Source organism: Passer montanus, unplaced genomic scaffold (genome assembly GCF_014805655.1).
Source record: "Passer montanus isolate IOZ18808 unplaced genomic scaffold, ASM1480565v1 scaffold29, whole genome shotgun sequence".
Classification (NCBI taxonomy): Eukaryota; Metazoa; Chordata; class Aves; order Passeriformes; family Passeridae; genus Passer; species Passer montanus.
In genome coordinates, this window is record NW_024367596.1 from 7,667,240 (window position 1) to 7,694,969 (window position 27,730).

Below are 27,730 nucleotides of genomic sequence, written 5' to 3' on the forward strand. Positions count from 1 at the left end.
CCCAAAGGACAGAGATGTTTTCTAGAATGCAACATAAGAGCTGGGCTGCCCCAAAATCAGTGCATCAGATGAGACCACCACCTTTGCAGCACCCTGGGAGCCTGGAATGGGGCTGGTGCATCCAGGGATGAGGCAGGTGACAGGGCTCAGCTGCCAGGCACTTCAGTTTTCCAAGGCAGGAATGCTGCAGGCAGCTCACCCTCTGGCATCAGTGCTGCACTTCCATCTCCTCTCATCATGCATTGGATGTGGCTGTACAGCCTGACAGCATCTCACCAGTTCCTGCTGGAAAAAACACCATTTGCTGGCCCCAAAACACCATTCAAAACTGATGGAAAGGCGCGAGTGTCTCCCACAGGAACAAGCTCAGGGAGCAGCATCAGCAGCCCCAGTGACAATTTGATGATTGCATGTTCAGGCAGTGATTCTGAGGTTACCAATGTTTAATTTTATAAACCTAAAAGTAGCACCATTGATTATATAAGAATTACTCATGCACACATAAATAAAAGCTTGCTGGACCTAACATTTAAGTGTGTGTTTTTATGTTTATGTAAATATTTCTTTATCAGACAGCATTTGTATCCTGATCTTGCTAAACAAACATCTGAAATCATTACTCCCATAGAAACTTAAATGGAAAGCTTGGAGTCTAATCAAGACACCCTGGGCAATGGGTTAAACCTAATCTTTGGAAGGTGACTTTTTTCTTCAGCAGCTGCTATTTTTTTTCTGTATAAGCCTGCTGTGTGAATTCAGGTGACTCCAGGGCACTATTTTAAAGTGGGGTCTCTGATGTGGGAATTTTAATTCTTAATACAGTTGACCTCTGATTTGAGAAGTGCTGGAGTGTTACTGGCTAATCAATATCTGGCTTGGCTGCTCTGCTTCAATTTTCTCTTCTGAAAACTATTTGTCTCTCAAGGGTGAGATGAAACTTCATAAATGTCTAGTGTGGGCTTTTGAGCAATTTAAAAGGTGCAAAGTTTTACTAGGCAGGATGCTAGGAAAGGATTTTTTTTAGTGAAATTTTCCTGTATATTTGAAAAGGTGCCTTTGCTGCACAGAGCAAAATACTTCCATCCTATCAATATACTTTCATCCACTAAAATACTAACATTTTAGAGTGAAAAATACAAACTGCAGGGTTCAAAACACTTGCAAATTGCTTCCAAGTTTTGTCTGGTGAAACAGTATCATTACAGCAAATGTGGAACAGACAGCGCCAAGCAGCTTTATGTAACAACTGCAAGCCATGGAAACAGAGGCTTGCAGAAAGTGCAACTCATACTGGAATTTGGCAGGGAGAGAGTGACAAATATTCTTGCACTTCAGAGTAATGGCATATGAATTTTAGTGTGTAGTGGTCAGGACCCTGTTCTACATCTGATGATAAAAGAGGAGCATGAATATTGAGTGTATCAGTTCAGCTTCTGGCTTTAAGGCCACTCTCCAGGCAATGTGCCACAGCTATGAAATCACTCTGTTATTTTCGACTTCTCATTAGATGAATAGGGTAGTGCAAGCTGTTTGCAACTCTGCTTTGATGTATTTAAATGTTTTGAAATAATGCCTAGCATTTAATACCAAGTTTTGCTAACATGAGCTTTTCTAAGTGCCTGATAAAAATAGTTTTATTCCCTGCTGTTTAAACGTTATTTTTCTAATTAAATGCAGATGTTTAAACCACCACAAGATTCCATTGCTCAGACATTAGATCATCCGTCTTAAATCCTGAACTATGTTCTAAATTTCTATATGAACACTATAATACTATAGCAGATACGATTATGATTTGTTGCTAAAAGTCCTAATTCCCTGGGAACAAATGGGAGCAGCAGGAACAGTGCTCTTCACTCACAGAAACACTTCTCTTTAATTCAGTGTCAAAATTGTCACTGACTTCAGGGACAACTGTATTTGGTCACAAATGCCCAGGTATTTACTGCTTAAAATAATCTCCTTTAGTTCTTAGTCACAGAGGCACAGAAGCTGCAGACTTGCATAGGTGTGTCCAGTGTTTGGCGCTGAACATTGTTTGTTTCGATAAGCAACAGCTGTTCTCAGAGCAAAATCACAGCTTTGCCGAGGCTGGGAGGGATGTCTGGAGATCACCCAGCCCAACCTCCCTGCCAAGGCAGGGCCACCCAGAGCAGGTGACACAGGGAAGAAGGGGAAGATTTCAGAGATCTCTGCCTGGCATCAGCGCGTTTGTACACGAGATTTTAACAAACAGCGGTTCAAGACAGTGCTGGCAGCAGCAGGGCGCCAGAGCCTCCAGCACCTGTTCCCGGCTTTGGGAGACCACCCTGCACTTGGGCTTCAACTTTAAATCAGTGATTATCTGCTCTCTTTTCAAACTCTTTATTCCAACATTTGTACGCTTTGCACTTTTTGTAAAGAAAAGAAAGATAAAACAGTCAAGTTGCGAAGCAGCTTCCCTTGGGTAGAACAGGGGGCCATCACAGGGCTGAGGGCTCTGAGCCCTGACGGGGCCCGTGTGGGGAGCTGGAATTTTGCCCGAGGATCGCTCGGGCGCACGCACGGCTGTTGTGCCCGAGAAGCCGCACCTCAGGGACCACGGCAGCCCAGGCCCGGGGCAGGTCACGGCGGCTCCCCCCTCACGGCTCCACCGCCCGCACCGGCCCCTCTCTCCGCCCCGCCACGTCACTTCCCGGGGCGGCCGCAGCCGCCGAGTGTCAGCGGCCGTGCTGTGATGGCGGCGGCAGCCGCGGCTCGGGGCGCCGGCGGGGCTGTGCCGCTCCTGACTCGGCGTGGGCCCCGCGCCATGGGGAGCAGCCGCGGCGGGCGGCTCGCCTGAGGCAGCGGCGATAGCGGAGGGAGGGCGCGGCACTGCCGAGGGAGCCCCGCCGCGGGGGCCGCGACCCGCGCCGCCGGGGATGCTGCGCTGGGTCCGGCAGCAGCTGGTAGGTGCCTCCCTGCGCCCTCCGCGCCGCGGGCCGGGCGAGCTCTCGGCTCGGCCCCGTCCCGACGGCGCCGCCCGGGCCGCGGGTTCGCGGAGGAAGCGGGGACAGGGCCGGGGTGCGAGAGAGGGCTGGGGAGACCCGCAGGCTGCACTTGGATCGTTATTGAAGGGTTTTTAAATTTGATTTTAACCCGTATCCGAGGGTTTGGGGTGTTTCGGTCTTTTGGCCTTTGGTTGGTTTTTTTTTTTTTTTTTTCTTCGAAACCCCCTTGGCACAGAGACCAGCGCGTTCCCTTTCGTGTGGCCCCCGTTGGGAAGGGCTCCCCAAACTTCCCGCAGAAATGCCCTCTTCCCTGGACCGACACTTCAGAGATTGGCAGCTTCTTCCTCCTTCCCGTTGCGAAATGTTTTAAGGCTTTTTTTCCCGACGTGCGTCTCTCAAATATTTCCCCGTACCTGAGCGCTCTGCAGCCGCTGCGTGCTGAGGATTTGAAAGTGAATGAAATTGAAGGAAAACATCCGTGAAATGCTTTTGGCGGGGGAAACGCTTGGAGAAGGCAGCAGTGAGGGTGCCTGTGCCCCACACGGGCGCTGCTTGCTGTGCTGGGTTAGAACGAGCAGGGCAAACCAGGCGGCCGTGGCTGTCACGTCTGTGCTGCTGTAGCAGGGAAGTACATCGAGTTTTACTATTTTGATTTGAAGTATTGGCCGGCTTCCTGCATTATCCCACTTGCGTTTTCTCTAAGGGAGAAATTCTTTCTAAATGATGAATTTGTAAAATAACTTCTTGCATTCTTTGGAGTTACTTTGCATCACGCATGTTGTCCAGGTTAGTGCAAGAGCGTACATTAGTTAGGTTTTCAGATTTTGATTTGTTAAAGCTTCTGTCTCACTAATGATTTGTTTAATTTGTTGCAGCACTTTTTACCAAAAAAAAAAAAAAATTAAAAAATTTGTGTTTTCTTTTTTCCTCCTGTTCTTCCCTGACCTCATTTCCCATGGCCCATAGATTTTCCCATTTCTGTGTCTGAGGCAGAGAGCTTGTGGTCATGGTCTCAGTGCCAGCTTGACAGTGCTCAGTAGTTTGGTCTGACACCAAGAGTTACTGACCTGGAAATTAATTGCTCTGTTTGAGCTCTGACCGCACTCTTCTGTTCTGTTCCAGTTGTACACACGTTTTTTAGAAAAAAATACCTGCTATAACATAGCTGTCATTTTTTCCACTTGAAGGTGGCTTGAGGTTTGTGTGTGTGGTTTTTAAAGCAACATTATGCTGTGTTCCATAAAGTTTAGATTAGGACTGTATCAGTGCAAGAAACTCGCGTATGAAACATGGTTGCTTTTTTCACTATAAGTAGTACACTGACCAGCTTTCCAGAAATCTGTTTGCCCTTAATAGAAAGTAAAATATTAGTGTAATAGGATGAGCAATAAACTTGGCGCAAGGAGGTGTTGGTGCTTCTTAAAGGAAACTGGTAAAAAATAACTGTTTAAAACTTGCACTAGTTTTTACAGGGAAGAAAAGAATTAATGTAGTAGAAAAGCAGGATAATAAAAGTTCAAGACCCTTGGCAGACATCTAAATATAGTACTGATGAGAAAAAATTATTGCAAATATACGTGTTTCGTGGGTTTTTTCCTATAGACGTCACAGATGTTGATGACTTGGTTGTTTCACTGCTCATAAAGATGAAAAATGGCCTAAGATAGGTATCACACTGCATGTTTCTTCCTAAAGACACTTGACAACTCATCCCTGTGTGTAATTGCTGGTTTAACATAGATCCTACCATATGTTAGCTTCTCCACATGGCTGTGATGTTTAGGTTCTGAAAGAATGTCAGAGGGCTAAAAACATGGGGAAGGATGCTGACAAAGTAACCAGAATGAGTGGGAAGAGTGGGGTGACAGAAATAATCGAATCAAAAGGTGCCAAAATCTGTGTCTGAGAGGAGAAGAGAGGAATGTGTGGGTTTGGATGCCTTTGGAGCGTGCATTTGTACCTGTGCTTGATGTGGCAACAATGGGGTTTATAAAAGGGTCCTCATCCTTCCAGGAGGGTTGGAGTCAGGCAAATGTGTGGGTGATGCGAGTGGGATGTTGTAGTAATACAAAAGAAAAACGTTGGTGTGCAGAAATGCTGGAAAAGTAGTAAGGGATTGGGGAAAGGGGGAGGGACTGGTACTTAGCTGAAGGTGCTTTGAGGTAGTTTTTAAGTACTCTCTGTGTGAAACCAGTGAATTGTTTTGCAACTTCTTGTTTGCTTAAGAGAGCAACATTGCATATACTGAGTGCTCAGGGGTGTATATGGTTTTGAGAACTTGCATTGTTAAGATGGGGGGAGAATGAAGCAGGTGAACTTAAAGTAATGAGAGGACCTGGTATGGAATTCAGACTATTTTAGCTATGTTTTGGAAGTAGTGACTGTGCTTTCTCTGAGAAGTCCAGTGCATGCCTGTAGAGCTACAGAAAGGGATAGAAAGGCATGAACAGTCATCTGAAGAGACATGCTGAGAATGCAAGGCTTCATTGATCCTTATTATCATCTTACAAGTCTGTCACAGTTTTTTTAACTGAGTTGTTAAATGTTTTTTAGTGATTTGTTGTATCTAAGAAATGGGTGACAGTAGTACAGCCTTCAGTGCCTATGTGGCACAAATCACCAGGTTTTTTGGTATCTCGGCCTTCAGTCTGGTTTTCTTGCTCTGAAACAATTTACACCACCATAGCAGAGACAGTTTATCAGTTTTTCTTCATTTAATCCTGCCTCATCCTAAATAAGGTGCATGGTAAGTCATTAACTTTCTAGTTAGTGTGATGTTATAGAATGTAGTTAATAGTTGGAAATACATAGGTTTTAGTAATGAAAAAATATAGACCCAAATGGAGTTACAATTCATGGCTTTGAGTAAAATGGCATGATAAAAACCAGCTTTGGGCGGGAGAGATATCTGGGTTCCAGCTCTGTTACCTTGAGATCTCAGAGAGCAGTAGGCATGTGGATTTGGAGGGTTGCATAACGCCCCAGGCACAGCCAGCTCTGCTTGAAAAAAGCAACCGGATAAACAACAGTTGATAGGAACATTAATATTCAGGAATAGCATAGTGTGTTTGATTTGCATTTCCAGATATGATGGGTTAGACCTCATGGCAAATCTGTGTACCTAGTGCTACTGCGGCTGCCACAGTCGAGTTTGTGCAGTACCAACACAAAAGGAGAGTACAGTGACATTTGTAACACCCAGGGACTTTCTGTTCCACTTCTCCTTTGGTGGGTTTATGGCAGCATTTGGGCTGTGCTGCTCTCTCATGGTGCACATGCAGTGCAGGAGCTGTTGCAGTGCTATTAACAGAACGTACTGACACCTTCAGTTCTCTGGCAAGGAGGTCTCTGAAAATTGTGGTGGTATACCCTTGTATGTATGATTTTAGCTACATAATTTTAAATTGTTTGTCCTGTCAGTTGGAGAAGGGACTCAGGATTTCTCTTCTATTGCTGTTATGAGGAGTTTGAGCCTTTTGAGCTGTTGTCTGACACCTCAGTAAAGTACAAAGGATTCTGCATGAACAAAACCTAAGAGTTGCCTGTCTGGCCTGTCTTACATTAATGACTACTCAAGACAAGTGTTGTGCTGGATTTGGCTGAGTATCTTTGCAGTTTAAGGACCTGAATGCTGTAGTGCACAACAGCTTTGATGCTGGGGAGAGCTGGGTTTGGACAAATGCAGTTTTCTTATTTTACTATAAATCAAAGCTAAAATCTATGGATTAACTGTAAAACCTAGTTACCAGGCTATTTGATTTATTTTGTGGTTATAAGAAGGTTCAGATTGGGAGGGATGTCAGGAGTTTATCAAGTCCAGAAGTTCTCCATAGGCTGCATTGAGGGGTGATCACAGGGAATGTTTTTGACTGTCACACCTCACACCCTCCACAGCCAGCACAGCATCTGTAGGAGTGTTCATCTTCTAGATGTGTTCTAATGAAAATTTGGGCAAATGCAGTTTTCTTATTTTACTATAAATCAAAGCTAAAATCTATGGATTAACTGTAAAACCTAGTTACCAGGCTATTTGATTTATTTTGTGGTTATAAGAAGGTTCAGATTGGGAGGGATGTCAGGAGTTTATCAAGTCCAGAAGTTCTCCATAGGCTGCATTGAGGGGTGATCACAGGGAATGTTTTTGACTGTTCTGTGTAGGTAGTGCCTGTCACACCTCACACCCTCCACAGCCAGCACAGCATCTGTAGGAGTGTTCATCTTCTAGATGTGTTCTAATGAAAATTTTTTTACTAATAAGGGAATGTCCTTAAATAGATGAGCACTAGAGGATTGGATGTCTGGGATGGGATTTTCTTTTCTTTTCAGATGCTGGTTACTGTTAAGATGCTCTGAGAGGACAGATGGTATTTTGTAATACCTTGCAGTTATTGGCATTGTGAACAAGGTGGACAGCATTTATTTCATTGTTTGCACTGACAAGTGTGTATTATTTTCACTTAATCATTTTACTGAATACAGTTACTTCCCCCCCAACCAAATTCCTTCTGTTTTCTGAATGCCAAAAGGGCTTTAAACTAATCCAGTGACTGAGAATCTATCTTCTGAAATCACCTTGCTATTCTGGAGTACAATTTTTCCCCCTCTTATTTGTCAATGAAGCCTTTTCCCCTTTCTGGCTAAAGCTAACTAACTACTTGTTATTTTATGCTAGAAAAATAAATGCATATTTGCTCAGAAGAGTTCCTGGGGTTCAGACTGTGCAGTTAATACCTTCTGAATTATCACTGAGGGATCAGCAAGGTGGGTGTTGGAACAGCCCAAAGTTTGCATTGCTTTGCTGGAGTAGTTTGAGAGCTGGAGGTCAAGGCCTCTCCTCCTGTAACTTAGCAGAGGAGCAAATGTGGCCCTCTTTTCTTTGCTAGAGATATACTTTGATCTGCTGGACTAGTGCTCCCATGTGTTAGGGTCTTTTAACCTTATTTTCTCTTTGTATTCTGTGGCTGCTGAGGGCTGATGCATTTGCAGCACAATGTGTTCCAAAGCCTGCAGAACCTGGCCCTGTCTTCAGCCAGCTGTCTGCTCCAAATGGAGACATCCGTTGTGTCCTGTGTGTAATTCGTAAGTCTTGCCTCATGAAAATTAAATTCTAAATCTAAGAATTGCATACCAAAACATAATCAAACCAGTCCTGAAACTGATTCTTTCTAAGACTGTTTTAAAAATGGGAAGATCAGTGTTGTCTGATGTGCTGCCTTGCTGTGAGACTTGGGTATTTGACCTGTATCTTTTCCCATCCTCTTTTCTTTTTAATCCTATCCATGAACTTTTTAAACAGCAAATTTCTGTTGTGCCAAATTTTCACTTATCACTCAGTAATAGGACTGTTTAATTGACTGTATGATATTCCTGCACTGATGGGGTCCTGCTCCCTTAATATCTTCTGTCTGTTTATGGTTTTTATGTGACTAAGGGAGAAGAGGGATAAAAATAGAATTTTGTTAACAATGAGCCAAAACTAATTGTGTTCTGGTCAATAGGGAGTATCTGGTGGGATGGGTGAAAGCTCTGTTTACTGCTTAGAAGCTCTGTTTACTGCTTAGAGATTGTTTCTGCACTCTTAGTGGAAGGTAAAATTTGTAATCTAAGGCAAGTAGATATGTGCTGGATTTAATAACATTCAACATGTGTTTTGAATATCATTGGTATTTGTTTTTCTAGTTTTAAATGGGTTGTCTGACTTCATTAAAACTGATGTTTGCTTTCCTCTGGGATGGAGATTCAGAAGTTATAAAAGAAAAATATAACAATGGGGTTAAATTTCAGTAAAAGTGTCATGACTTGTGACTTTCACTGACACTGTGCTCCTGCTTTTTCTTGACTGTATTGTGATGTGCTGAGTAGTTATGACTGTTTTTGTAATTACGTCACCAGGAAAAGGTTTACCTTTCAAAAAAATCCTTCAATTTCTAGCACAAAATCTGTTTGTTAAGCAAGCAGGTAAGAACTGCAGCAAAATAGATGTGACAAAGTGTCTCTGTAAATGCAAGGTCATATCTTCTAGCAAAACACAGGTGACATATTTGCAGCTAGACTTTTTTCAACCTCTTTTCACCTGCTGTTGAGAAAACCACTTGGCATTAGTGCGGACCATGGTAAGAAAGATAGAAAGTAGGACTGAGAACTACACTGTGATTTAAAAAACAAACGCCTGCAATTCCTTGGCCTCCCACATGCAGTGACTTAAGAGGATTTTTTTTTCCGTTGTTTATTTTGAGTAAAAATAAGTCTGGGAAAGGAGAACTTTCCTGTAAATGGGAAGGAGAGATAAAGATGCTGACAAAAGGCAAACTGTTTGTTTTTATCCTGAAATGTTTTACTAGAGGAAGAGGTTTTAAATGGTTTATCCCCCAGAATACATTTTGTCATCTGTTGTTGAGTTTTGTTACTCCTTTGCATGTTTCTGTGCTACATTGTGTGGCCGTGCACATTTTTGTAGATATTTACATTTCTGTTTGGAAAGAGAATTGCAAGAAAATGGAAAGAAACCTTAAGATTTAGTAAGCTTTGAGGATGGACTAGTCTGTACACATGTCTGAAAGCAGGGCATTAAACTGACACTTAAATCATAAATCGTGTTCAAAATACAATTAGAACTAAAAATGCTATTGGGTGGATGCAGTAGACTCAAAACTGTAATGTTTTACAGAGCAGGCTTTTTCAAAGCATGTTAAAATAACAGCTAGACAGTTCCAGCAATGAACTAAATTCTCTTCCTGTGAAATTTGTCGAGCAGCCATTGTCAGCAATTGTCAGTATAATTTTGTCACACATTTTGAAAAAAGCCTTAAGATTTATTATTTAATGGTGATTTTGGGGGAAGATACTTTTGGAAAGGGTTTGTTGTTTTTTGTTCTGTGCTGAAAGAAAATATGAATTGGACTCCAGTGTAGGAGCTGATTGGCATAAATAGCTATTGCCTAGTAGAACAAATCCAAATATTGAAAACAAGGGTTTTCAATAATGGCTGTATGAGTAGTCCAGAACAGGAGCCCTTCATGCTTGTGTAAGATACTTTTATAAATGATTCTTCAAAGCAGAGGGTAAACAGCATTTCATGTTAAGATAGTAGTGTACTTAGTATGCCAGTATGTGAAGGAATGTATGATTGCTCTGCATTTTTCCTGTCATGGACTTGAGAAATGTCATTTTTTTATGGTGAAATTGCTATCTACAAAATTTGAGCTGCTTTCTAGCTTTAAGGGAAAGTTCATAGCCTGTCACAGATTTGAATGCTTTATTTAATATAGAAAATCTGCTATAAACCTACTTAATAAATGCTGGGAATGTACAGAAAAGATGCACTTGGGGGGTTCTTTTTCTGAGATCCATCCTATGGTCATTTGAGTTTTGTGAAGGATTTGTGTGTTAAATGTTTCATTTCTTGCATTGGTTCTTTATTTCTTAGTGTGGCCTGTTTAGTAGCTGCTATTTTTGTGGTTGATTATTGCAGAATTGTAGAACTTTCCATGTTTAGTGAAGTCTTCTGAAAAAGTGGCTTGTGATTTTTGAGCTCTCAGTTCTTATTTTATAAAATGTGATGCCCTGTAGTTGTCTCCTGATGTAGTTGTCACCCTTCAGCTTTAAAAATCTTTCCTATCTTCTTTTGTACATGCCTGACAGGAAGATGATATTGCAGATAAAGAAAACTAATTGCTGGAGCCCACAGAGGAAAACTTTTAGTTCTGAAATTAGAACTGTGTAGTTGGAACTGCAGAGACATCTTCATTTCCATGTTAGAGCAGTGGGCTGCTTTGGGACCATGTGGCAAAAGACCACATTTGGCATTTTGGACTACAGACACTGTCAAGCCTCAGTGTCTCTTCAACTTCTTGGACTTTACATAAAGCATTTTTTTCCAAAGAAAAAAAGTAGAATACAATAACTGGCCTTGAAATGTAGCTTAGGAGCCACTAGCCCTGCCTTTGGGATTGAGGCTTGCTTCTTAGAACGTGAATGTTGACTAAATTTCTTCCTTCACTGGAGCTGAAGACAATTTATTGTAGAGTCTCTTTTCTTCCAAAAAGCATCTGAGCAAAAGTTATTTATGATCTGTGTGTCTGACAGGGAGCATCCTAAAATGAAGCAATGGACAAAGAATGTATTAGAGGCATTTGGCTGGTTAAGCACATTGAGGCAAGAGGATCAGCCCCATCCAACCTGGCCTTGAACACTTCCAGGAATGGAGCAGCCACGCGTTCTCTGGGCAACCTGTGCCAGGGCCTCTGCACCCTCACAAGGAAGAATTTCTTCTTTGTATCTAATCCAAATCTGCCCTCTCTCAGTTTAAGGCCGTTCCCCTTTGTCATATCACTACAAGAATTTATAAACAGTCCCTCCCTGGCTTTTTGTGTAGGTGCTCTTTGGTTGCTAGGTTAATAAAGTGAATCTTGGCATTCTGTTGAAGACAGTCATGAAAGAGCAGCTATTACAAGGTCTTAGGTTTGTATTATCATGTGAAGTCCAAAACAGATTATGCTTTATAAGTACTGTGATTTGGATTTAAGGAGAGGAGAAGAAAGCCATTTCCTTCGTTGATGCCAGTTGGACTGTTTTTGAATTAAGCAATTTTCCTGAATCTCTGTTCAAATCCTTTTTTTCTAACAGGAGCTGGACATGCCATAGCAGCCTTTGAGGGTGCTGTGTTAGAAATATTGACTTGCCTGTCCAGCTCATTTTTCCTTTCTGATTTTAGTGATGTTACAAGACCAGTCTGTTTGGCAGTGGCCTGAGCAGAGGAACTGGTGTGGGGCAGTATGTTAGCAGTGAATGAAGCCAGCCTTGCTTGGGAGTATGCAGATAAATAAAGAGAAGATAGGTGATTTTTAAAAATTTTAACTAGGGATTTTTCCAAGTTATTTTTGGTTGACATCTTGGCAAAATAGTATGTAAAGTAAGAACAACTTGAGCTCTGTGTGAGCAGGACTTTGTGGCATGCACCAGTGCAACTTTTCTTACTGCAGTACTAGGCATATTTTAACTTTGTGAAAGGAAGGGTTATTGCCTCATGATTTCACAGACCTTGTTACCTAGAGGGTGTGTTTTCACAAAAGAATGTAATCTGGTTGTAGGTCTTTTAGGAGGTTACAACGTGATTTATTATCAGATATTTTGAACAGCTGTAGATACAGTAAGAGGGAAAAGGAAGTTGCACATAGTGCAATGACTTTAAGTAGTTTTATTTCTTTACTGCTGTGGTATTTAAAAGGGGAGGTACAAATTGCATGGCACTGTGTACACATCAGGATGCTCCAGCTGATTCACTATTTTAGTTGTTAGAGCAGTGTTTAAAATTGCTGTGAGAGGCTGTTTCTTCCTTCATGCTAACCTTTGATAAGGCAAATTCAGTTTGACTGCTGCCCAGTTACATGACTGAAAGAATTATTGGCTGACTGTATGGAGTACAAATTTACACAGACTTCTGAAAATGGGCACGGAGTGTGAATAGATCATCTTATCTGACAGAGGGAAAAGTATTCTATGTATATTCAGAAGAAAATCCAAAGCAAGAAAATCCATTTCCTCAAAACACCTTTAATCAAAATATATCTTGACAGCAGTGTAATAGCAGACTTTTGGGCTGTCTGCCAGGAAATGTGCTGTTCTGCTTCTGCAGCCATGATCAGTCAAGTCACTTGCCTAGGAGAAAGGCTTTCTGAGACCACGTTTCCTTCTGTTTATTGGCTTTATTAAGTAGTAAGTGATATTCAGAAAGGTTTTAGGGTAACTGCTGCTTTTGTCTGTTGTGTTCAGTGTGGGTTTTTAAAGGAGGAGGAGGCTCTGAATGAGACTTCCTTCTTTCAAACTCCTTTCACTTTTCAGTGGTCACGTAGCAGAAGTTCTTTTGGCAGATATAAGTTTGTTTTTTCTTCCCCCTCTGTAAAAGCTGTGAGTAATGAATGAGAAACCCTGGGAGATGATATTAAAGTATGCCAAGTTTATGCAAGTCATAAGCAAAAACCTGGCAGATGATTTGTGATTACCAATGCATATATTGCAAAGCTTGATAATGAAATTGATGTGTTGCTTGCTGGTCTCATGTCAGTAATCCTTGCTGAAAGATCTGTGGATTTCTGCTGTCTCACCTAACAGTGCTGGGAGGGCATTGGTGCACACTGCCATACCTTAGTAGTGGTAGTAAGAGTCTTGCAGTAGATGTCTATGTTACAGCAACAGGTTGAGTACAAAAGCATTTTTTTTCTTTCCTTCCTTTGTGCTTGCAGGTGTTGGGAGGGTCTTTTTTTTAGTGCTGATCCTCATTTGCTTCCTGTGCAGTTGCCTAGGTTGTTGTATCTTTTCTTCCTTTGCGCTTGCAGGTGTTGGGAGGGTCTTTTTTTAGTGCTGATCCTCATTTGCTTCCTGTGCAGTTGCCTAGGTTGTTGTATGTGTTATTAGGGCTTCCTCAGCAGCAGTGTAAAACTCTTCTTTTGCGGGGAATCTTTTTATTATATGATCAGAAAACTGGCATCATATATTAAAAAAGCTGGGGGAAAACCCCCAAGACAAAACCAAAACCACAGACCAAAGTGGGAAAATGGATGGATCAGTTTTCCTTACCTGATGGCTGATGGACAGTTCTCCAAGTACAGTGGTTGAGATGCAGACAAAATGTAGGAAAGAATTGTTTGGGGGTGGCTGTTGAATCCCATGGCTTTCATGAAATAAATTGCATAAAATTGCAGTCAAATACTTCTCCTCAGTTCCCTGGGATATGTTTTCTGTGCTGTTTTAAAGGGGCCTAATTTACTGCACAGAGAATATCTTTGTCTAACTTTTAGAAACTGCTGAAGAAGTTTAGTGAAAATTACTTAGACTTTGCTTACAGTCATTCAAATTTATAAGAAATGAAAACTATGATTCACTTCTTTATTTTTCCTTTTTTTAAAGGTTATTTTCGTTTGTGCTTTATAAATCATTTGACTAGAGTATCTGTGTACTGTATATGTGTCATGCTTTTAGACTGTTTTCAAAACCAAAGCATTAAGTTCATCTGGGTGCAAAACTTCTGCTGGGGAAGTGTGTAGCAAAGATTAAATGAGAGCTGTATTCCAAGGGTAGATAACGCCTGGTTTGTGTTGGTAAATCATCTGAAGAACTGAACTTTAGCCAATAAATCTAGATTTAATTTGCAACATGAAAGGGAGAAAAATCAGGTCATTTCAACTTAATTTAAAGGGGATTCATGTAATATATATGCCTGTAATATACCTGGTCAAGAAGCTTTAAATACCAGGTCTTGTCATGTATTCAGCATTATTTGTCAGTCAGTGACAAATAATCAGAAGTCAGTGATCTGGGTAAAAATCACTTCACTAGATAACTGCAGGAAAACTAACTTTTTTTGGAAAGAGATTGGTGGCAATTTAATAATTTTGCAAGACTCTAATTTAGGGTTTCTCTGTTCATGCTGTTTAGCTGCAAAAATCCTTTGACAAGGGCATGTTACCCTACTTTTGCAGCTGAGTTGGAGAATGACGTTAGAAAGAGAAGAACTGTCTATTAAGTGAAATTAGGAAACAGTGTGCTTTCTGCACTGCTTTGCTGGCTGCACAGAGTCACTGTGGAAAATCCCTTCCTGGGCAGAAATTTGGACTACGAGTCAGTTTAGTGTCAGGAGCAGGCTCTGTGACCAGCCCCATAGTTAGAGAAGAGTTAAAGACATTTCAGCTCTTGAACAATGAGGTTCAATGCCTGTGCAGAATTTTCCTTGGAGGGATGTGTAATTAAAATTTCTCTGGAAGATCTGCTTAGTTGTGGTCTCATCAGCTAATTATGAGATGGCAGGGTTGTTGGCTAATTTCAAGTGATTTTTAGTAGTTATAGTCATAAAGCTTAGGAAATCTGGTTTTTATTCCCAGCTCTGACACTCACTTCCTGCTGTGACTACAGCCAAGTCACTGAGGTTGTCAGGGATGTGTCCTTTTCCAACCCAGCTCTGACAACTGAGGGGTTTTTGTCCCCAGCCTGCCTTGTGTGTGCACTGTGATCTGCTGACTGCACAGCTTCCTGCCTTCTCCGTGGCAAATGTCAACAAAACAGAATTAAATCTCGATAGACTGCAAATTTAAGCTGCTTTAGCTCTACAGCTGCACCTGTAAACTTGTATGGCCTGAGATTCTGATTTATTTGGAAAGTAAAGTTCTTGCTTTTAATCATCTGAGCCTGCTTCAGCAGAGATAGTCATTCTGATAGAAGTGCTTGTGCATGAGACTGGAGTTGTACAGAGGTCTTTACTCTGCATCATAAAATGTCATCATATTCATCAACCTTCAGGTGCTCAGATAGTGGCCTAAAAGGGGCATATAAAAAATTCAGTGATATCCTAGTCAGTCAGTAATCTTTGATTTATCTTTTAATAGTGTGGCATGCAGGTTAGCATTTATCACTGTCAGAAAGAAGACTGCAACTTGTTTTCTTTGCTCTTTGTGGTTTTTTTCCTTGCTTTACATCTGTTTGATTTAGAGTGGAATTTTTTCAGGCTGTAGACTTTCCAAAGTGAGGATGTCTGGCATTTTGTGAGTGCCAGACATTTTCTGAGATGTAGAAGAGAGCTGTGCATGAAGTCTTACTAATTAGGCACCTTTTTTATTGCTTGAAAAACACTTTTATTTGTGGCATCTTCTGGATTGAAATACTGTGTCACTTATGTCAGATATCCAACATGCTTCTGCTACAAACACTCTTCTCTTTAAGTTTTGTGTCAGCAGTTAACAGGTACATTTTTTTTCCATCTTGCTTTCATGCTTGTATTTCTTTTCTAAAGCTGCAAACAGTTCCTTGCATTTTGCTTTTGGTATCTTGTGTATTTTTTTCCATCCTTTCCCCTATCTACTTTTTGTCTCCTGCTCCACTCTTATCTTTAAACAAGTTTTCACCCTGGAGCATGTGACTAGACCAGCCTTCCACTGCTTGTCATCTAAAGTTTATTCTCCTTCAAATCTCTTTGAAAAATCCACCTTCCTTTCTTTCTCCCTTCATTATTCTGGACCTTTTTCTTTCTAAAGCAGAATGTTTCTGTAGTAATGATGCCAAACACAAACATTTGTATGTTTGAGAGGATTTTTAAATTATTCCTTTACTTTAAAATTACACCATCCTGGATGTGAGCATACCTAATGACCTGCATTAGAGATATTAATGGATTAAAAAAAAATGTTGGGTTATACCAGCCATTTTTTATGTCAGTCATTGTGCTCACTGTTCATCTTCTGTTGTTAACTGGTACAGAGGTATCTTCTGGAGTTTTGTGAGGTGTCACTTTTTATTTGACACGGATAAAGCTCTGAGTCTCATTCACAAGAGGAGCAAAACAACTGCAAATGCAGTTTCCTCACCTGCAGTGGTAGAATTGATAATGCCCTTTCTAGCAAAGGACACCACCAGTTGTCCTTGCACTTGGCATCAAAGAACAAGGAGATTGTGTAAACTCTGCAACTTGTTCTAAGATTAGGAATGTGTGTGATGCAGATGCTGGAATTCACCACTTTGCAGGCAGTCATTGACTCCCAATCAAACAACAGTTCCAAATTTAATTTCACTAGTTTATTTCATGTGTAAAAGCTTTTTGCCTTTTTCTTTAGAGTCTTCTTGGCCTGTTATCAGAATTACTACTGTTTGGTTGTCTTCTGCCATCACCTGCTCCTCCGGGTCAGAACATTATTGCTTGGAAGGGTTCTGGTGAGTCATGTAGCCCCAGGAAAGGCTCAATTAAACACAGACTTGAATGACCTAGATATAAGCCCTTGTGTTACAGACATTGCAACCTTTCCTCATGACTTATTTTGGTATTTAATTATTCCTTTCCACAACAGAGGTATTTGTTTGCTTTCCAATACTCAGACTTAGGTTTTCTTACCTGCAGCTTAACCCTGCTTACTTCTGTTCTTCTTTGGCCTTCAAAGCACCCGTTTTCTCAATGGAACAGTCTTCTGTGTGTCAGGAGATTTACTAGGATATCCCAAGTTTCCTCTCCTCCAGGCTAAATTACTCTAATTTGTTTGCTCTTTGCTTTTTAGATTGCTCAGCCTTGCGTTATATGTCATGTTTTCAGGATCTCTTGGGGCTCGTGTTGCACTCCTCTGGGTGCTGTCCATTTGGTTCACAGTGCTTCAGCTGTGGCTCCCACTCCTCCAGCCTCCTCTGCACTGAAGGCCTTTTTCTCAGTGGGGTGACGTGGATGACTCATGTCTAGCCTGTGATCTGTTATAGCCTTTGACATTTTTTTCCAAATTCCTTTATGGGCTTTTATTCTCTTTTTCTGGATGCAGTTTCTTTGTGCTGGATCTTTGTGTTCTGTGCATCTGGTTGGTCAAGAATTTTCTCTTACTTGGTGTTCTTGCAGTCCCAGGGTGGTATCATCTGCAGGTTTAACACTTGTGTTCCACTTCCTCTTGAAGAAGCAGATGATAAACTCTCTGACCATGAGACCTGCAACAGGGCTTTGATTCCCAGGGACCTCACTCAGATCATCTGTTTTGGCAGGAAATTATTGATAAGTATTTCTGAGTATGCTTTTTATTTTTTTTTCCCCCATGGGTTTGCTTTCACTTTGGCACCATTCATGTAGGAATTTGTGGTAATGGCAGGAAATCACATTTGAAATGAGACAAAATGTTAGTTCTTGGAAATAGAACTTGTTAGGAAGAATACTGCTCTCTGGTCAGATGTATATGCTTTTGGCTTTTCTCTGGTGAGAATCTTTTCAAAATCCACTTACCACAGCATAGTAGTAGAGTTTTGACCTTTTTCTCAATAATCTGTTTTATTAGGGTTACTGGAAGCATGCTTATGAGTTTTTGTAAATTATTTCTGTTTCTTCCTTTTTAAGTTTTGCAGGGCTCCAAGTTTGCATGGTAGCAAGTGTTCTCCAACATTGAGCAGGGTTTTTTCCTTTCATTTTTTTCAGAATGGGTACACAACCTCAAAAGTAAGATATTGGGTTTTTTCCCCACAGTTTTTGAAAACTGTCTGGACACAGCAGACTTCAATTTTGTACACTGATTTTCTTTACTCTTCGAAACTGCTGTTTGATATTCAAATGTCCTTTTCCACAGAATTTTAAAAAACAGCAGTTAAAAAAAATCAACTTTCTTGATTGCCTCTTTTTTTATTTGATGTTCTAGGGTTTTGACCCACCGCATCAAAGCGACACAAGAACTATTTATATAGCAAACCGTTTTCCCCAGCATGGCCATTATGTTCCTCAGAAGTTTGCAGACAACAGAATCATATCATCCAAGGTAAGGTAATCAATTTGTCATGGTAAAACCACTTGATATGTTACTTAAGAAGTTGTGTGGCAGATGTGCATGCCTGTATTATGGCTAGTGGTGCATATACAATATTCAATATGAAATAAACTCTGAACTGTTTTGAGGGAAAAGCTGAGTTGCTTCTTGTGTAGTTTGTCTCATTCTCTCACCCTTCTTTCCTCAAAACTCAAGTACAGAGCAATTAAGCAAGTTGGTCAGGCTTTCTGAAAAAAAGTACTTTTTCATCCAGTGTTACCAAAACTACTTAAAAGGCAGGATGAAGCTGGTTATGAGGATTTTTAAAATAGCCAAATTGAAAGCCAGTACTCTGCATAAAATAAATCAGCAGTGGACTGCAGTTGCGGATTCCCTCCCGGTGTGTCCTTGGATTGAAATCAATAGAGCTGATGGTGGGGATGTGCCTCGTTGCTGTAATGTTGGAGGGAATGTTACAGCTGCAGGAATTAATTTCTTTCCTCCTACCCAGGACACAAGCAGCCAAATTACTCCAGCTGCCCCTGTCCCAGTTGGAGGAAAACATTTTAAACTTGGCCTGTAGAGGAAATGCAGTTGCTACCACTGCTTCCCTGCTAGCTGTACTTAAAACAGAAGGAATTTTAAAAAAAGAACAAAAATTGGATACAGCAGCAAGGTCTGGGGGAGGGGTCCTGGGGAATGAGAACATTTAGGTTAGAGAGTTCAATGGGAGCAAAACTGAATTACACTGAAAAATTGTGCATTGTGTTGTAATTATTCATCTCTCTCTTCTTTTTTCCACCTTCAGTATACAGTGTGGAATTTTGTTCCAAAAAACTTATTTGAGCAGTTCAGAAGAGTAGCCAACTTTTATTTTCTCATTATATTTTTGGTGAACTGAATTGCACTGAAAAATTGTGCATTGTGTTATAATTACTCATCTCTCTCTCCTTTTTCCCCCTCCAGTATACAGTGTGGAATTTTGTTCCAAAAAACTTATTTGAGCAGTTCAGAAGAGTAGCCAACTTTTATTTTCTCATTATATTTTTGGTTCAGGTAAGTTGAATAATACTCAAGAAATTGCAATTTTGTTGCAAATTTTGCCGCTGATTTTTGTTTAATGAATTTAACTTCTCTACTTATATATTCTGTCTATAAAAAGAATACATTTCCAGTTTCTACAGGAAAAGAACATGAACATAACTTTAAAAATAATTATGTCCAAATTTGAGTATTATCCTTAGGTTTCATCTTCATGAATGCTAATGTATTTAAGTGTGCAGTGGACTTCAAAGTCCATTGCACAGTCAGCACAGGGATTCAGTTGTCTGCCTCCAATACAACTTTAAAGCTCTTAAGAGAGTAATGAAATTCCAGATATGCTTCTTGTCTTTGTGGGTGTTGATGATGTTTGAATGGTTGTATATTTTCACTGTAGGTGGTTGTAATCAACAGAGTATTATGATATAGTTCTAAGATCCTCAAATTCAATTTGTTCAGATAAAGTGAACACACAGATGTTGCAGTTAAAATCAATAGTTCCCCAGTTTTGAAGACCTCAGTGCTGTTACTGTTACAGTTTATGTCAGAAATATTGCTGTGGCTTTTGTAGCCGACTGTATTTCTTTTAATTAAGAACACCCACAAGTAGATTAGGACAGTCTGTACATTTTGTATGATCTTTGCCTCTCCAGCTCTGTAATGTACCTGAAGCGCCCACAAGTAGATTAGTAGAAAAGTACATTTTGTATGATCTTTGCCTCTCCAGCTCTGTAATGTACCTGAATTCTGTGGAGCTATTGCAGGCTTAGTTGGTGAAGGATAAGTGGGAGAAGGGTTCAGAGGAGAGATAGTAACTTTTGAAAGACTAATTAGTATCTGAGGCAGAGACAGGATTTTGGGGTGCACAAAACTTTTCTTCCATTATAAAATAGAATTATTTGAACATGTACAGCCCTCCACGGTGATTAACCAACATTTGGAATGTGCATGTGAAAAAGATGGCACCTCATTTGACAAAGAATGGGGATAGTGAAGAGCTCATAAAACTTCTCTGTGGTTGTGTAAGGTGTCAGTATCAGGGCCAGGTCTGCAGTTTTTCATCCATTGCCTCCTGTGTCCCTTGATCTTGTTCTTTCACATTTAAAAAGAAGGACATTCCTAGGCTGAAAATTCCTGTGCTGGACTAAAGTCATACAGTTCTAACTTAGGCTGACAGAATGTCTGTCACATCTTCCTCTTAAGAATAATAACTGTATCATTCCAGTTGTAATGTTTCATGCTGCTTAACATATTGTAACATGAGGAAGATGGGAACGTGCTGAAGATGGAACAAAAATGTTATTAAAGTAACCACAGACAGCATGGCTTTTATTTCTTTTTAATGGAGATTTATCTCTTCAGTTCAATGTTGTGTCATAGTTCTTTCAAACTATTGCCTTTCAGTTGTATCTAAATGAACAAATAAGGGTCTAAGGCAGAAATTCTGTTCTGAGTGTAATCCTGTTCTCTGTGTCAAGTGGATGCCCTCACCTATATGGGAAATGTCTTCTTGTCTGTGTGTCTGCATTCTTAGAAACAGAACAGCAGAAAAGTTGAAGTAATTTTTGTTCATTTGTTAGAATGGAATTCTGTTTTTATTCAAATCTGTTTTGGAAGTTCATTAATATCTAATATTTTTCTTTTTGTGAGGCTAAGCTGCCTTTTAAAGCTGAGCACCATGGTACCTTCCCTGTCCTGTGAATCTCGTGTGGCCAAGATGCAGTGTTTGTCATTACCACCTTTTCCACTGGGGATGGCAGAGCTGGGGCAGGGTCGCATTGTGTGATTTCAACTTGCAGCACAGTCCAGTCCACGTTGTTCACCACATATGTGCATGCCCAAAACAAGGTGACAGACTGCATCTTGGTGACACGAGGTGTGTCATGGCTGTGTGTCCATCTGCGTGGCAGGCAGAGGATCGTGGTGTCCTGGTGAAACATGACAATTCCACCAGCACAAAACCTGCTTCATTTTCATATATGAGCCTCTCTTGAGAAAGAATGAGAGAGTATAGATGGCAGAAATGCCATGATTAACCCTATCCAGCAAAAATCAGATGCTTTTGCTAGGTTTTTTTCTTGGTCAGTATGCTGCCAAGCTGAAATTGTAGTGCTGCCATTAAAGAATAGACAGTATTACAGGCTAGGTCTCATTTTTGTTGTGTTCTATAAATTGTCTGTTTCAGTGGAAAAAAAACCAACCAAACAAAAAAAACCAACCAAAAACCTCATGTGTGCATGGTAAAGTGGCATGATCTGTTTTCTCTGTGAGGTTCTTCCCCAGTGATAGAGTAAATTTCATGTATGCCTTTTTTTTCTTCTTTAATGATTCCCAAAGCAATGCCATAAGTCTCAGGTAAAGTGAATCAAATCAATGTCTGTGGTTTTGAGTAGTTCTTGTGTATATTTCCTTTACAGCACTTGACCATGTTGGTTTTTCCTGCAGCAGAAGAGAACCACTAACATCCCCCCACATTCAGAACCTTAGTGTGTACACTGCACTTTTGGCATGCCAGCAATAATTGCACAAGTTGTAAAAACCGCATGTTAACTTGGGGCAACCAGAAAGGTGCAGTCTAAAAAAAGTGTTCTCTAATACCTAAACCATTGGAAATTACTGTTCTTAACTTTATTTTCACTTCTAAAGTGGATGATGTTATACTGTACATTGCTGGTAAGCAGTGGATCATATAGAGTGTTGAAACAGCTTCATGAAATGTAGATTTCCTTCCTTTATAATATGCTTTTGAATTCATTTTTCTAGGATGAAATTAATACCTTCCTTTTGGTAAGGACCCCTAAAATTGTCACATGCTTTACGAATGTGACTAAGGCTGCTCTATGCCCTAAAACATTTTTTTGCATCATTACTGACATATTATTTAGTTGTCAGAAACTGAGTTTTGCTTGAGAAATTCTGCAGCACATGCAGTAAAAATACTCACAGGTTATAATAAAGAGTTTGGAAAACAGTAGTCTTGCATTTTTTTTTAATACAATTGTAAAAATGAAATTTGGACTAATTTTAATATTTTCTTTTCTTTTAGCTCATGATAGATACCCCTACCAGTCCTATTACCAGTGGATTGCCATTATTCTTTGTCATAACTGTGACAGCCATAAAACAGGTAAAGGGGAAAAATCTGGCAGCATGAAGTCCTACAGTCCTACTGAATAAAGTTACTTAACAGAGTCTGACCAGGATAGTGCTTAGATACTAAAAATACATAAAAATGGTGTAATTTTTAGAAACTATTTTGGGTTTAATGCTTCTAGTTAGATGCTTGAGCTTCAGGATTTGGTTGGTTGTCAAGCACTCGGTGACTCACTGCAGTACCCTAAAATGGACAGTGGATGACTGTCAGGCAGCATTTTTGTCTAAACATTACATGTCACTTGTTATCAGACCTTTTCTGAAAGCTCCTCACTTATTTCTTTGGCACACCTCATTGCCTGTTAGAAGCAGTCCTCCCACATCACACCCTGAGAAAGGAGCTTGGGCAGATGAAACAGTGATGCAGGGTGTGTTTGTCACTAGTTAAAAGGCAAATTTTGCCCCAAGGGGTAAGTTTTGTGGTGTAAAATGTGTATTAACTGTGATTCTGTACCAGGTAAAAGCCCCATGTCTTCTTCAGTTACATAAAACATTTTTGAGTGTTTGATAGCACTTAAAATAAGAAAAATCTTCTGAGTTTAATAGAAATCTTGTTCCAGGACCATATTATATCCTACTGAGACCTAGAGCCTCTGGAATCAGAATGTAAAAATAAAATAAAAGAAAAAAAGGTTTTTTGTTTTCTTTATGCTCTTAAAGCAAGAGGAGAAAGAAACAAGCTCATAAATAAAGAAGTGATGTGGATAAAAATTACAATCTCTTCTGCAGGGAGGTAACTTTCAGGAGCTGTCCTCTTCAAGGGATTTGACAGTGCTGTCGGGAATAGATGCAGCCTCGCAACTGAAAAATAAGCAGGAGACTGTTTCAGAGCTGTAACCAGAATTTCAATTTGCCTTCTGTGCCAGAAAGACCCAAAGCCACCCAGAAATAGGGCAAAAGTAAAAATAGTTCTAGCTTTCAGGCAGCTAGAAAGGTGTTTGGGACACAGTGGTTCTTAAAGCTGGAGTAATATTTGGACTAATATTTCATGTTGTTGCTGTGCAATTTGTATATGTAGAATGCCCTAATCCTATTCAATTGCAGTTGTTACCATCACCCAAAAAAATCACATGTTCAAAAGCTATAATCGTATGTAGGCAATGGATAATGAAACTGTGTGAACTAAAAGAGTTTATGAAACAGAGTTATAAATATTATATCATTGCTTCCAGAAAGAAGTTAGACTTGTGTAAGTCTAAAATAGTCCAAAATATTTCCAAAAATTGTTTCTAGATGTCCAATCATAGAAATTTAACTCCCTTATCATCAATTTTGAAGAACAGAGATTCTGTCATTCCTTCTGGAAGCTTCGAATCATTCATGGCATCAAGAGATTTTCTGGTTGTCTCAATATCTCTGCAAGGACTATTGGAACCACCTAAACTGATCTAATGGACTCTCATATTTCTCCTACCTGCTGCAAAGGAAGCAAGCAATATTCACAGGCTGTTATCTGGGACTGAATTGTGCTATTTCCAACAGCCTGCCCTCAGACAAGGGAGAAAGATAAATCTTTTGGAGTGCAACGGGAAAAATCCCCAGTATTGCCTCAAAATCAGTTCCCATTTTCTCTAAACCAGAAGTGTAATAGGAGCAGATTTTAAGGAAAGAACCCCTTTTTGAAAACTGTGGGGCCCTGGTTTATACAAAGTTACATCAGGATAAATGTTAAACTATAATTTAGTATTCTCTCAAAAGATGAAGGGGAAAAATAGAAGCATTAATCATTCGAAGGTTTGAGAAGCTTAGCACTGGATGGAAAAGTCATCCCTGTCTTCCAGAAGACTGGTGAATGTGGCACCTCTTGCAACCCTCAGAACTCAGCCTTGTTTTAATCTCAGCCAAGGAGACAGAACTTTTTCTACTTGGAAGTGTAATTGTACCTAGGTCAGAAGAAGGACATACAAGACTGCAAAGTGATGCAGCTCCTGCTGTGTCATTTTGTCTGTCTTGTTAGCCAGACCACTTTCCTCCTTATGCCTCTGAAGATCTTTATGCAGTCCTTCATGGAGTTAAAAGTTAACAAATAAATAAAAACAAAACAAAAATTTTTAAAAAAGCAACAAAATAAAGGTATTTCCCAAGGAACTGTAGGAAACAGTGCATTTTAATAAGTTCATAGGTATTTTAGCTGAAGGAACACAGATGTTTACTTGCTGCCAGGTAAATAATAAACAACTACTTTGCAGTTTTTGATTAACTGTAGACTTAAACTGAAAATGTTTTACACCTAGTGGTGTAAAATGCAGATATTTTCTTAATTACAGTGATGCAGTTATTTCAGCAGGACTTCAGAATATAATTTAATAGAAGGATTTTAATCTTTAGTTTATTTTTTTTTGCAAGTAAGGCAATATTCCCTGTATTCCTCTTGCATGTTTCTTTTTCACTGTATTTTTCCAATGTTTTCAAGTAAGGAGAAGGAACCTCTCAAAAATGCTGCAGTAGGTAAACTTGGGGGGAATTTGAACTGTCCAGACTAAGTTGGCTCTTAAGAATTCCCTGGTGTGAGGTGTCACCCTTGTGTTGAAGGCAGGAGGTGTCAGATGGAGAAAGCGCTGAAATCTGTACTTTCTAAAGAAGGTAAATTTCAGTTCTTTGCCAAATGCCCACATTGCTCAGCTGTTCAGGTTTGTGAGACAAATGCCCCAAGGTTACTGGATGTTAGTTAAATCCTTGTTTTCTTCTGTCAGTCACCTTTAACAGGGAGCTGTAGGTACTGACTCTTGCTTTTTCGTACTGCTTAGGAAGGATTCAAGAGTTGTCCTTAGGGACTTCAGGGTTCTGATGTCTCAGTATCTCTCTGTATGGCTGCTATTGCTGCTCACTTCTTAATTACTGATTTTGAACTCTTTGGCATATAAAGCTCTTTTCTTTTCCTCATTCCCCCTCTCCTTCATCTTTCTTTTCAAACACAGGTAGTGCAGTTGTGCTGTCCTTATTCATTTGTGCAAGTAACAGTGGAGATGTGTGAAGGTAGAACTACAACACTATTTTTAACATGCAGAATTCATCAAATAACTTTTCCTACAAACTGCAGAACTCTCTAAATTGGCATCTGCATTAGTATTTCTTGTACTCTGACATTCATATAACGTTTGTAGGATGAGTTGGGGTTATGCCAGCTGTTTCATATGCCTTCTTCTGTCTGCAGACTTCCAAGGAAATGTTTTTAACTCTTTCACAGAAAAGCATTTTAGGAAGCATTTTCTACAGAAAAGCATTTTAGGAAGTCTATTATTGCAGATCAGTTGCAGGAGTCCTGCCAGATTGTAAAAGACATTTGAACTTCCTGCATGATTGATTCATTTCCTGTGCTTGCTAGTGAGGCTTTCCAAACAGTACCTAGACATGAGGATCAGAAATTAATATGCTATTGGGATCTGATGTTAGATTAAACAAGCAGTGGATTCATACTTTAGAAAATAGGAGGGGAATAGTATACTTGGATATATATTTTTGAGTTTTGCACGTGTGTGCATGGTATAAAGGGTGCCTAAACAAGTGTGGAGTATCTGCTTAAGTAAAGAAAAGCTGTTTAGTTTATCAATTAAAAGCTCAGACTGTTGCTGCAGACTGTTCCATTAGGACTTATAAAGAACAAAAATTAGAAAATAGGAGGGGAATAGTATACTTGGATTCACAATCCTGAGTTTTGCACGTGCATGCATGGTATAAAGGGTGCCTAAACAAGCGTGGAGTATCTGCTTAAGTAAAGAAAAGCTGTTTAGTTTATCAATTAAAAGCTCAGACTGTTGCTGCAGATAATAAGTCCATTAGGACTTATAAAGAACAAAAATCTTCTCAGTCATCCCCTCTTGCTGGACAGAGCTGATGTGTCAGCAGCATGTCATACAGAATTAAGTTTTAAGATTTCATGCATGGGCTGTGGCAGTAACTATAAGAAATGCTATATGGTATGACTTGAGAAAGTAATTTAAATCTGTTACATCTGACAAAAAAGAAAGGAATCCACAAAGGAGCCTGAGGAGTGACTGTTCCTGGTTTTGTGGTGTATTAATCCATATAGATCAAAGATTTATTGAGTGCTTGGTCAGCTGATCCACAGAAAATGACACTGCCTCTTTGTTTTGAGGGAACATGGGACTGTTAAGTTTCTTCACCACTTCTGCTACTTTATTTGCCTTTACATGTTAGTGTAAAGTGACAAAATTAAGAAGTTCACAGGTTCTTGAGTAACAGCTGGAGCAGAAACTCAAGAGAAGTTAGTGACTGTATTCAGACAATACAGGAAGTAGATCGAACACATTTGCCTAGTAGATTAAATTTAGTCTATTTTTTAGTTTTCTTGCTTAAAAAGTAGATTTTTATGTGTTTTCCACAGGGCTATGAGGACTGGCTACGACATAAAGCAGACAATGAAGTCAACGGTGCTCCAGTTTATGTTGTTCGAAGTGGTGGCCTTGTGAAAACCAGATCTAAAAACATTCGGGTAAAGGACAAATTCAGCATTTTGTTTCTATTGTACAGCTAAAACTCTTGTTTTATTGCTAATCTAACAATGCTGAAATGAATTCTCCCCTTTAAACCTCTTTGTGTCTTTCTGATCTATGTTCACAGGTGGGGGACATTGTCAGAGTAGCCAAAGATGAGACTTTCCCTGTTGATCTGGTGCTCCTGTCATCTGACCGAGTGGATGGTTCATGCCACGTTACCACTGCAAGTTTGGATGGAGAGACCAATCTTAAGGTCTGGGTTACTTCTGTGAAGCAGGATGTAGTTCATTTGTGGTGCCATTTTTCCTTCAGCCTGTTGAAATACCTGCCCTGCTGCCTGGTAGACCTGTAGTAACCCGTTGGGCACTGTTTTACAGACACATGTTGCAGTCCCAGAAACAGCAGTGCTGCAGTCTGTTGCCAACCTGGACAAACTGGTAGCTGTTATAGAATGTCAGCAGCCAGAAGCAGATCTATACAGGTATCACTTTATTAGTAAATATTTTGAAATTAAATCAAAATGAGGTGTTTAATACTCAGAATGTTACAGATTAGGATTAAAATAGCATCAGACATCTGCTTGAATTTCAGGTTTTAATCACCAGCTTGTGTTTATACATATGTACATACTGAAAGTTGCAAGTGACAAGTTAAACTTGATTACTTGAGTAGTAAACCAGACATTATAATATTTATATTTTTATTTTAATTGTGTACCTTTCAGTTCTAATCAGTAAACTTGTTTCTAGATTTTAAAGAATTAAATGGCCTACAGTCTGATCAGGTTGAAGAAAGTTCTGTAAGGAGATTTCAATGTTATATAGGACATGTTAAAGTGGAATTGACTCAAGTCTAATTCTAAGGA

At 39.8% G+C, this 27,730-nt stretch overlaps 1 protein-coding gene across 1 annotated transcript in view; it reads left to right on the top strand.

The window, feature by feature from the left end:
• The first annotated feature begins 2,660 nt into the window (after positions 1 to 2,660).
• ATP11B (ATPase phospholipid transporting 11B (putative)) overlaps positions 2,661 to 27,730 on the top strand; it is a 62,705-nt gene continuing 37,635 nt past the window's right edge. The window contains exons 1-7 of the mRNA XM_039713795.1: positions 2,661 to 2,927; positions 18,110 to 18,226; positions 19,181 to 19,270; positions 22,302 to 22,382; positions 26,754 to 26,861; positions 26,990 to 27,118; positions 27,243 to 27,346. Coding sequence (XP_039569729.1) covers positions 2,901 to 2,927; positions 18,110 to 18,226; positions 19,181 to 19,270; positions 22,302 to 22,382; positions 26,754 to 26,861; positions 26,990 to 27,118; positions 27,243 to 27,346 — 656 coding nt within the window. The 5' untranslated portion in view covers positions 2,661 to 2,900. The remainder of the gene's footprint in view (positions 2,928 to 18,109; positions 18,227 to 19,180; positions 19,271 to 22,301; positions 22,383 to 26,753; positions 26,862 to 26,989; positions 27,119 to 27,242; positions 27,347 to 27,730) is intronic.